Source organism: Bactrocera latifrons, unplaced genomic scaffold (assembly GCF_001853355.1).
Source record: "Bactrocera latifrons isolate USDA-ARS-PBARC rearing strain unplaced genomic scaffold, ASM185335v1 scaffold_217, whole genome shotgun sequence".
Classification (NCBI taxonomy): domain Eukaryota; kingdom Metazoa; phylum Arthropoda; class Insecta; order Diptera; family Tephritidae; genus Bactrocera; species Bactrocera latifrons.
This window is the reverse complement of record NW_017535708.1, coordinates 417,548-429,073: the sequence shown is the minus strand read 5'-3', so window position 1 is coordinate 429,073 and position 11,526 is coordinate 417,548. Positions and strand designations below refer to the sequence as shown.

The window sequence follows — 11,526 nt, the reverse complement described above, 5'->3', positions numbered from 1 at the left end:
TTGTGCCCTCGAGGCTAGCTAGGCTAAGTGTGCCTTCTTTAAACACGTTTTTCTTGAAACTGTGTTTTTGGTCGTCATGAAATTTTGCACAGGTCCTTGAGATACAATTCTTAAAGACTAGGACGAAGGTTTTTTTTCGACTACAACCATCTGAAAAAAATTGTCGCGAAATTTTCACTGAAATTTTAATTTCTTTGTAAAAATGTCTGGCAAAAATCCAATTTTCAGTTTTTTTTCCTTTCGTTCAAGTTCTAAGTTAAGGTTTTAACTAAAACGGGTATTTTTTCACTTTAGATGATCCTGTAAGGAGTTATCCTGCCAACGCGGGCGCATCTTTTTTCGAGGGGTCATCGGAAATGGTGTCACAATGGCCGAGTTTAAAATATTTTTTCCGAAAAATTCGGAATTTCTTTGTTAATAGTGTATGTATGTTTGTAGCAACAAAAAATTCTAATAAAATACGTAATTTTTTATATGAGAAAATAATTTTTGAATAAAGGTAGTTTTTTACCCGAGGAAACCCATTCAGTTCCAATACATATGTATGTACATATGTTTTCTTAGATTACATGGGATTGATGTCAATCGTGAGACATTTAAGAAATTTTCTACGAAAACATGCGCAATTTGTTATTAACAATACGAGAAAAGTTTTGAAGTTTTCACTTACAAATCAGTAGAGTATATAATATGTATGTATATTAAGGTGATTCAAAAAAAAAAAAAATTTTTTTTTTCGTTTGGTACTCTGAAAAATGGGTTCCTAGGCACCTCTAAGGAAGCCTCTCCAAGAATGAATTCTTAATTGTAACGGGAAGGTCTTACAACTTACAATTTTCTATTTTTTCATATTATCATATAGAAAACTTTATATCTCGCTTCCAATTACTTGAAAAAATATCTTGTTCCTTAGATTTTGTAGGAAATTGAATGCTCTACAAAAAAGGTTTGCACGATTTTTTCGTAAACCCAACCGTTTAAAAGATACTAACAGTTAAAGTTTGATTATATTATTTTTAGATTAACACTCATTTGTACATACTTACATATTTATATGTAGAATATATTCTAGATATTTATGGATGGATGTTGATAAATATATGTATAATTAATAAAAAAAAAAGCAAGTTGCTAAGTAAATTTTTGAAATTCTTCTCATGAGAAAAAAAATTGAGAAACTAATACAAAAAGCTACAATATAAAGCAAAGTAGTCCATATGCATACATACATATGTATTACATTTTCTAGTGCTTGTACTTGTACTTTAAGCATATAATTGTACGCATGCATGTACATACATACATACCTATGTATACATATATTTTAGAGAATTTACCCATACGCATACAGAAAAAATATACATACATACATACATATGTACATATATGTATACATACATGTGTAGCTGTGTATATTTGTAATCACTTATGGATGAAGGTGTTAAATTTCGTGCTGAACTTTTAAAGCGTTTTCAGCTCTACTAAATTCTTAAAGAGTTAAAAAAGTATTGACTGTTGACAGCCACTACAGCAACAATATTATTATTAAGAACTTTTCTAGACATTTCGTGTGTGCAAATAAAATTTTTGTAGAATGGAAGGAATTTTCCAGAGCTATTTCTTTCTATGTTCACATACCTAAGTTTGTAGATACATAAACATTTTACGTGCATACATACATATGTATGTATATAAAAATATAAATTTTTTCGAAAATTGGATTCAGCGGTCACGTTCAAATGTCTTATTTAATTAGCCTATGTACATATGTATGTATGTAAATGTGAAACCTCAAATTAATTTAGCTAAAAAAATCGATAACTATCCCAGAAATCAAACAGTGGTAAATGAACTTACTTTCATACATACAAATGCTCATACTTATGGATATACATATGTTATGTGGATGAAGTATGTACCTACAATCAATCTACATACATACATACATATGTACATACAATTCATGCAATATAAAAGCTCGTCTAGTGACGTTGTCGGCTTGCGCTTGCCGCTGTTGTTTGTAAACAAAATTTTTGCAAATAATGTAGCATTTGTTTATCATTTCGTATAAACAATTTTGTTTAAGTATATGTATGTACATTTGTATGTATATTAATGTCTAGAACATTTTACCACAAACAGCAGCTATTTTTAGGCACCTCAAAAAAATAGTAGACGGCCATAAAAAATGATTTCTCGCATGTTGCGCGTGCAAGTGTTTCACTACACATACCATATGTGTATGTATGTATGTTTTTTTGTATATTGTATGTACATGTATGTATGTATATGTAGCTGCTGGTAGATAGGAAGGTGGGCATACTGATAATGGGAAGATGTTTTTTACGATTGGAACCAGGAAAGGTGTACTTTTCAACAGTTTTACGTATTATGTCTTATAACGCTGTTCACAACGATTTTTTTTTCATATTGATTGTCAAAAAAGTCTTCGTATTTTGGCACTAAATGTCGTTGCAGTCATACATATGTACATATGTACATATATGTATCTCTAGTGCTACCTATCATATTGTGTCATACCACAAGGTACGTTGGAAAGGTGAAAGGCTTAAGCTTCATTTAACCGAAAAAAAAAATTAAATTCGAAGAAGTTAAAAAAGTTACAGCTTTTCAAAAATGAGTGAAAATAATGAAGAAATTCGCTATATAATTTGAAATGTTTGTATAAAAACGAGAAGAATACCACGCAAGCCACGAATGAAATTTGTGAAGTYTACGGAAACGATACTGTATCAGTTCGTGTAGCACAACAATGGTTCACTCGCTTCCGTTCTGGAAATTTCGAAATGTCGATTTACACTGATGAAAGTTTTATACTGATGGAATATGGTTTCTAGCCGAAAAGTGGCAAAAAGTGGTCGACCAAAATGTTAATTTTTTTGTTCACTATTGTTCATTCTAAATATTGTATAAAAAAAAAATAAGTTGAAATTTGATTAGAAATACGAAAAGACTTTTTCGACTGCCAATATATGTATGTATGTACATATGTATATGTAAATGAAAAAATAACCCTATTTGACTTTTATGCCTGTAAAGAATGTTTAGTAATGAACATATGTACATACATACATACATATGTTGTAGTGCAACAAAGTAGCGAAGCTGCACACCTTTAACGCCTGAAGAATCAGCATCACATAGATGTCACTTCATAAATATGCACCCATGCGCCTACATTATTCGTATACATAAATCACATCTCTCTATATACATCCAACAGCCACGACACAAACGCGAAAAGTATCCCTCGTGCATTGGAACTTTACGCAAAACTTCCATCGCTTTCATTCTACAACAGCTGAGAGAGCACCCAGCTCAGCTGTTGTTATTGTTGCCACCGTGTAGTGCTGTGYGTGTGTGTGTATGGCGTTCGTTGTCAGCATACCGGTCGTTGTGCCGGCAAATAACGAGACAACACAAACAACAGCAAACAATTTTACCGGCACGAACAGCAGTTAAAGCAACAAAAAACAGCTGGTAACCAGACCAGTTGCCCGCAGAAGTTCCAGAAAGTCRGGGGGCTGAACGCCGCAGCACGTCGCAGTCAGTCGTTTAGGGCACCGTAAAATTTTTGCAAGCTTCACTGCGCATGTCGCTGAAAAGCAGTCCCTTGGCCCTTTCAGGTTTACATGAACCATATTGAGCGCCCGGCGGCTGGCAAAAGCGCTACTCGCCTTTGTAGATACTCAAAGCGTAACGATTTTATACACACGAGGTGCGCTGATACACACACCATACATACACACATATGTACGTCTACGCAACGGTTGGTGGATACACACGATATGCGATTTTCTGGAATTGCGTAGCTACTGGCTGACTTGGTTGGTGCATCGCAGCTGTGTGTGGATTTACGCTGGCGAAGTTCGCTTTGAGGAACGCATTGACTGGAAATGAACATGGCATTCAGCTGATGGCTGCAAAGCACCGGTTAATTTATATATTCGCATGCAGCGCACAAATGCAAATACACACACACAYTTATGTACATATGTATACGTTTTAAAATAAGATTGTATCTTTTAGGCGACACAGACCTGTGAACATTATGTAGAAACTTATTTGTATTTTTTGTGTGATAATTTTTGCTATGGTTTCCACGGTGACTGACTATCTGGTAGTTGCGTGGCATAGGCGACAAATTCATTCAATCTCACACGGCAACATAGAGGTGTCGCCACTTCGTTGGATGTGCGAAAAAATTATTTTTAATCATGCCGGTTTGTGTGTATGTATAGTATTACAGAGGCTAATATATAGTTACTTATATACTTTTATATATATGGAAAGTACATATTGTCTGTCCAAAAGCTGTTTTAAAACTGGAAATCTGCATAAAGAGGAGAAATTAGCAAACAAAAGAGGAGCAACCACGCTCAGATCTTCTGGAGAGGTGGTCATGTACATAGACATGTACATATGTACATATGTATAAATAGAAATAAAAAAGTTGTATAAGTTTGTAGCCAAAACTCTACTGATTCCATGGATAAAAGCAGTGGTGTGCAAAATATAAGACACATTAGTCCGATTCTGTGGATGGTTTCAATAGATCTTCATGGGCTTTCGAATGGTCGATAACTATCTTTAACTTCTCTTACCTTTCAAGCTGGTCCTTAGCTAAACAATTGACGAAATCATAGCGTCAAAAATTGTAAGCACTAAAATTGTTGACACTAAGGTTCTGACAATTATAAAACCTGAACTAATTGGTCCAACAAATTTTTTTTATTTTCTCTATTACTTAAGTCTACGRATATCACAATAAATACTCACATGAAATTGGGATTAATTTAAAATCGTCTATATAATTTAATTTTTAAAATCAGAAGACTTTTAGTGTAGAAATCCCTTTCAAAGCAAAATCATATACATACATATGTACATATGTTTATTTAATTTACTTAAATTTTTTAGGAAAGGAAATAAATACTGTTACCACGAAATTTGTAACACATAGAAAGTAAAGCTYGAGAGAAAAATGTTTGAGGAAAAAAACTATTGAAGCTAAGGTTTGAATTAATCATCATCAGCACCAAGAAACCGTTGAAAAGTAGTTTGGTTGGAAGACCAAATGAGCACGGAGAACAATGGAGGCAGTGAACGCCCGAAAGAGACGCTTGCCGATGAAAACATCAGAAAAAATCCTGAAAATAATTTCRGACGCCAATAAAGTGAAGTAGTTGGATATAGCAGGCACTATATTGATATCAACTAAACGTGTTCATCATATAATTCACGAATATTCGCGTATAAGAAAGCTCTGTGGGTGCCGCGCGAGCTCATTTTTGACCAAAAACAACGGCGAGCTGATGATTCGGAGTAGTGTTTGGAGATGTTAAAACATAATAAACTCGACTTTGTGAGCGTATATTTGCCTATGGATGAAACATGACTCCCTTATTTCACTGTGAAGTCTGATCAACAGTCAGCCGAGTGGACTGCACACGATGAACCCACAATAATACGTGGAAAAATGAAACAGTCGGATGACAAGATTATGGCCTTTGTGTTTTGGTATGCGCATGGACCGGCCGCAAATGATGTTTTTAAAAATGAAAATGAAMATGCTGTTTCATCAAGATGATGCAGGGTATCACAATTGACCTTCGAATTCCTTCCACATCCACCTGGAGGACGTACGATTTCTTTAACTGATGAAAATATTAAAAAAAAAAGGATATGGTGCATGAAAAGCTGCCATACAAACTGATTGATTAAAATCAAGTTAAAGATATTTTCAAACCCGTTTATGTTATAAGAAAGGGGTTCAATCTTACATTTTTTTTTTACATAAATTTGCGATTAAAGTCGGTTATTTAAAATATATTATTCAGAAATCCAAAATTATAGATACGATTTTTTTAACCTTTGAAAATTTTAAATATATACATACATACATACGTTTTGTTTACTGACAATGCACTAAACAGCTGTACAATATCAGTCACTTAATATAAATATGTTCATATACATACATATATTAAAAAATAAAATAAATATATATTGATTCAATTTATATTTAATATCAATATTCACACAAAGAAACATAAAAAACATTGTATATTCATAATCAGAAAGTTCCTCCCACTTTTACGAGTATGTTCACGTAAATTCTTTGCCATTTAGCAACTCTTATCGAGCATAGTCAGAACAATGTTATTTTGTATGTAAAAATAATTTGCAACATTTCACGGAGCGAGAAAGCTTTCGCCGGCAAAATAAACGCAAACGACACTGAAAAGCACTATATCATAGATACTATTGAATTTTCTCGGAGATTCCCGTAGGTTAGTGCCACAACGTCAGTCACGTTCGCCGCTCTCTCGTAGATACATAGATATGTATGTTCGTATGTGAACGCGCCGGCGCGAATACAAAAAGCTCTGCGTTCTTATCAATTGCGGTAGTCTGCTGCTATTGTGTTTGTTGCACTCTTCCAAAAATTCGAAATATCTGAGAGTATAAAAGAGCACGGCTCTTCAGCAGTCGACATCAGTTGAACAGAAAATCGCAAAAGATARACGCGTTGAACAAGCGCCCATCAAAGCAAAAACAAAAAASAAAAGCTAATWAAAAATTTCAAAGTTACAATTWCGTGCATTTATTGAAAGTGAAAAGTAAATTGAAAGTGAAAAAATGGCAAACCTACCATTGATCTTGAGCTTGGCCGATGACCTCAGCCGCTTGACGCCCTTCTACGAACCGGCCTTCTACTCGCGCTGGCCGGCACTAGCCGCCGCACCCGGAAATCAACTGCGTAAATTCGAAAAGGATTTGCCCGTAGCCACTGTGGGCAAGGACGGCTTCCAGGCCAGTTTAGATGTGCAGCAATTCAAGCCGAGTGAGTTGAGTGTTAAGGTGGTCGATGACCATATCGTGGTYGAGGGTAAACACGAGGAACGTGAAGATGATCATGGTTACATYGCACGACACTTTGTTCGCCGCTATGCTTTGCCAAAAGGATTCCAGGCCGATAAAGTAGTTTCTACCCTGTCTTCGGATGGCGTSTTAACGGTACGTGTGCCAAAGCCAGCCRTCGAGGATAAGTCCAACGAGCGTGTGATCCAAATTCAGCAAGTTGGTCCCGCTCACTTGAATGTGAAGGAGAATCCCAAAGAAGTCGAAAGTCAGGAGCAGGCAAGCGCTTAAGCGTTCACCGTCTGCACTCTTTTTGCTGCTCAGGGTTTATTCAGTCAATTCAATCGAATGGTTTAACTGTTAAATCACTTCAATTAGTATACACACACATGCACATATGCAATTAATTGCTATCAAAAATTGTATTATAAATTTACATAATTTCTAAAATATATATAAAATGTCGCATTTAAATAAATCCTAACATTTAAAGCTAAACCTTGTTATATTTAATTATACAATATATGCATTTATACATCATGGGTATCCTCGAGAGCAGTTTTTTTTCAACAATTTTTTTCTTATATAAAAAATTAAAAATTTTATTCGAATTTTTTATATGTACACATTAAGAAATTCTGAAATTTTTTAAAAAATATTTTAAATTCGGTCATTTCCGATGACCCCTTGAAAAGAAGATGCGCCCGCGTTGGCAGGATAATGGATGGCTTAGTGGCTTATATAATCATCAAAAGTGAAAAATATCTGTTCTGGTTGAAACCTTAATTTAGAACTTGGACGAAGAAAAAAACTGAATATTGGATTTTTGACAGATATTTTCACTAAGAAATGAGAATTTCGCGACATTTTTTTCCAATTAGTTCTAATCGAAAAAAATACTTCGTATAGGTCTTTAAGAATTGTATCTCAAAGACTTGCGTAAAATTTCATAAAGATCGATTGAATAGTTCTCGAGAAATCTTGCCAACCGACTTCAAAAACACGGTTTCGAGAAAAACGCGTTTAAAGACGGCGGAACGGCTGTATCTCCAAAACTATTACTATTTCCTACTAGAAAATTTAGGACAATATTCTAGAGATGTTATAGAATTTAATAAGACAACAAAAAATCGATTTTTTGAAACCCGTAAACCCATGTACCCCTTAATTTCTTATGCAAGGACCCAGGTTAGGGCTGTAAGCATATTAGTAAAATCGTTTCATGGAGAGGTCCCTTGAACATGAGGATTAAGATTACTAGAAAACAAGGAAAGTTTTTTGACTCTCCTTTTAACGTTTGCAAAGGTGGCTAACCCGTCTACTGTACTATTGTTGTAAATGACAACGAAAATGATCGGAATTTATTTACAAGGAGATACATACTTCCCAGTTGGCTCGGCTTCCATAAACATTACGGAGTAGTAAGAGTTACATATATCATATTCTTGGAATTACGAATAACACGTGTGATGTTGTGCTCGAAGCGGGATTGTCCGCATAGACTTTAGACTTTATATATCCCTACATTAAAAGTCTAACGGTGTGATATCACTAGGTCTTGGTGGCCAATCGACCGGTCCAACCTATTTCCAAATAGTCGGACCGGTCGCGATAACGGTCACCATTGACGGTTACGTTCTCACCAGCACAATTTTTGAAAGAATATGAACCGATGACTCCACCGGCTCACAAACCACACTAAACCGTTGTTTTTCTGGATGAAATGGCTGCTCTCGAATCTCTTCAGGTTGCTCTTTTTCCCATATGCGTCAATTTTGAACCTTCTTACATATAACGGTTATTACAATAGGGACGCTACAAAGGTAGACCGATAGAGACAGCCATATTTTTCCCGTTCATTTGACATTTTTCTTCAGTAAGGTTTGCAATTTTATCATGGAAAGATATACATACATACGATCCCACAACGAGTCAAAATTATTAAATTTACTACCGAAATTCGGAGTCAGTGGCCTCAACTTTAAGATAGTCCAAATGATGGTCGTCGTAATCGTCCTGTCAGATCAACAATTGACTGTCTAGTAGGAAAATTTGAATCCAAATGCACAGTACAAAATGTCCCCATGCCAGTGAGACAAAGAAGTGGCCCTAGTGTCGAGAATATTGCTGCCGCTGACGCATCAATTGAGAAATACCCAAGTCAGTCTGTCACATGTCGTTCTCAAACATCTCTGTGAAGTCGTTGTGGTGAATTTTACAGAAGATTTGGGCCTACATATTGATATGATCGAATTGACGCAAGAACGTGAGAATAGTCGTATGTTCGTGAATTGGGGTGAGCGCAACAACTTGAAATTGATCCGGACCGGCAGACTTTTTCCTGTGGGGATATGTAAAGTCTAATGGGGAATTCTCTAAGCAGTCTCTAGTCACTATTTGAGAAATTTTGGGGTAAAGTCTTAATTTGTGACTAGTTACAGTTAACTAAACAGTCTCTCGCGTTAGTCTCAAAATATTGACTCAAATTTGAGACCTGATAATTAGCATGGACCTGGATCTAAGAAAGAGATACTTAATCCTCAAAACAAATACCAAATAATGTGCTTTCGAATGATAACGCACATTCCCCATTAAAACTGAAGTTTCTGTGTTTTTTCTTTATAAAAAAAAAGACCTCGAAATGGGCCAACTTTTATAATAATAAGAAAATAAGAAGACAATTTAGTAGCTTTAATTGAAACAATTGTTTTATTTTTAATTTAGTTTTTAAACGCAACAAAAACCTAAATTTCAGACTTATTTCTTAATTACCAAATATTTAATAATGAACCAAATGAATACTTTTATACAATGCTTATGAATTAAGTAAATGATATATGTAGGAATCACGCTTTTGCTTTCTCTTCTTTGGTAGCCTCCTCAGGATTATCCTTTACATTCAAATGAGCTGGTCCAGTTTGCTGAATTTGGATCACACGCTCATTGGACTTATCCTCGATTGCCGGCTTTGGCACATTAACTGTTAACACGCCATCCGAAGACAGTGTGGAAACYACTTTATCGGCCTGAAATCCTTTTGGTAAAGCATAACGACGAACAAAGTGTCGTGCGATGTAACCATGATCATCTTCACGCTCCTCGTGTTTACCCTCGACCACGATGTGATCATCGACCACTTTCACGCTCAACTCACTGGGCTTGAACTGTTGTACATCCATACTGGCTTGGAAACCATCTTTTCCCACAGTTGCWACGGGTAARTCCTTTTCAAATTTTCGCAAACGGCCATTGGGCGAAGTGGTAACGGCGGGCCAACGAGTGTAGAACACCGGTTCGTAGAATGGAGTCAAGCGGCTCAAATCATCAGCCAAGCTCAAGATCAAYGGTAGAGATGACATTTCTATTTTTGTATYTAGYTTATTCACTTCACAGTAATAGAAAAATTTAAAAACAGTTTTTTCGCTTTGTTCTTAATAAAAAAAAAAAGTAGTTTCAGATTTTGTTTGAGGTTTTTTTGTGCGCTTCTTCAACGCTTTGTTAGTGCTTGCTGTTTGAAATTCAACTATGCCGACAATCGCGAGTGCTGGTGTATTTATACTCGCGACTAACGGAGCAACCTTTTTGCTGTGGTGTGAGATAACAGCAACGACACATCCATACGTATACTGAGTGTAATAGAGCCTTCTATCGTTCTCATGCTTTTTATTTTTTGTCAATTGCCTGCATTATACTTTCAATACATATGTACACACGTGTATATACAAACATTTGTGCCTTTTGGGTTTGTTTGCCAAACATTAGGACGATATTTCGGYTTCCAGAATTTGCTCGAACGTTCTTATTTATTATTATATATGTACTTTGGCACTTTGTCAGCTGGCTTGTTTAAATATGATGTGAATTTATCTACATATGTATGTATGTATGTACACACATATACACATAAATGAAACTCATTTAATGAGTTCTTATAAGCTTATATGTACATATAAAAGCTTTTCATTGATTAACTTTATCTGTGGACCTAAAGTATTTTTATTATATGCAACCATATGTATAGCATATTATTGTATGTACATTTGTTCACATATTTATTATTTTTTTGATTGGTGAAATTTCTGGCGAAAAATGTGGATATATGGAATATGCTTAATATGTATTCATACATATGTAAGTATGTACATATAATATGTTGCAAATAATATTGGGTAGTCKAAAAAGTCTTATTCTTTTTATATTTATAATCATAAATATACAAATACATGCATACATATGTACCATTTCCGTCGACCACTTTTTGTCATGTCTCCGTAAAATTCACATACTACATTGGTAGCATTCTTCAGCTGTAACTTGTTTTCAACTTTCCCGCATATAATTTTTTTTTGGTTACTTGAAGCTTAAAGTCTCACCATTCCAACACTATATATGTATGTATATAGTATGACAAAATGTGATTGGTAGCACTAGAAATATACGACGGCAACGACATCTATTGTCAAAATACGAATAGACTTTTTCGACCACCCAATATACATATGGACATGTATGTACATACAYTTGTGCTCATATAATTAAGTCATTCAGTACTTTTTTACAACATGTAAAAAAACAAGGTATATTTCGTTATGCAACATCCCTAATATTGCGCGAGCAAAAAGTTCCGTTATTCTAGGAACG

General features: G+C 35.0%; 2 protein-coding genes across 2 annotated transcripts; one reads left to right on the top strand and one right to left on the bottom strand.

Annotated features, from left to right (window-relative positions):
* The first annotated feature begins 6,444 nt into the window (after positions 1-6,444).
* On the top strand, positions 6,445-7,383 carry LOC108968468 (heat shock protein 23-like). The gene has a single exon (XM_018932519.1). It carries the CDS (start codon positions 6,664-6,666, stop codon positions 7,174-7,176), a length of 513 nt encoding a protein of 170 aa, XP_018788064.1. The 5' UTR covers positions 6,445-6,663; the 3' UTR covers positions 7,177-7,383.
* Positions 7,384-9,571: 2,188 nt separating this feature from the next.
* On the bottom strand, positions 9,572-10,417 carry LOC108968467 (heat shock protein 23-like). The gene has a single exon (XM_018932518.1). It carries the CDS (start codon positions 10,242-10,244, stop codon positions 9,732-9,734), a length of 513 nt encoding a protein of 170 aa, XP_018788063.1. The 5' UTR covers positions 10,245-10,417; the 3' UTR covers positions 9,572-9,731.
* Positions 10,418-11,526: the final 1,109 nt, after the last annotated feature.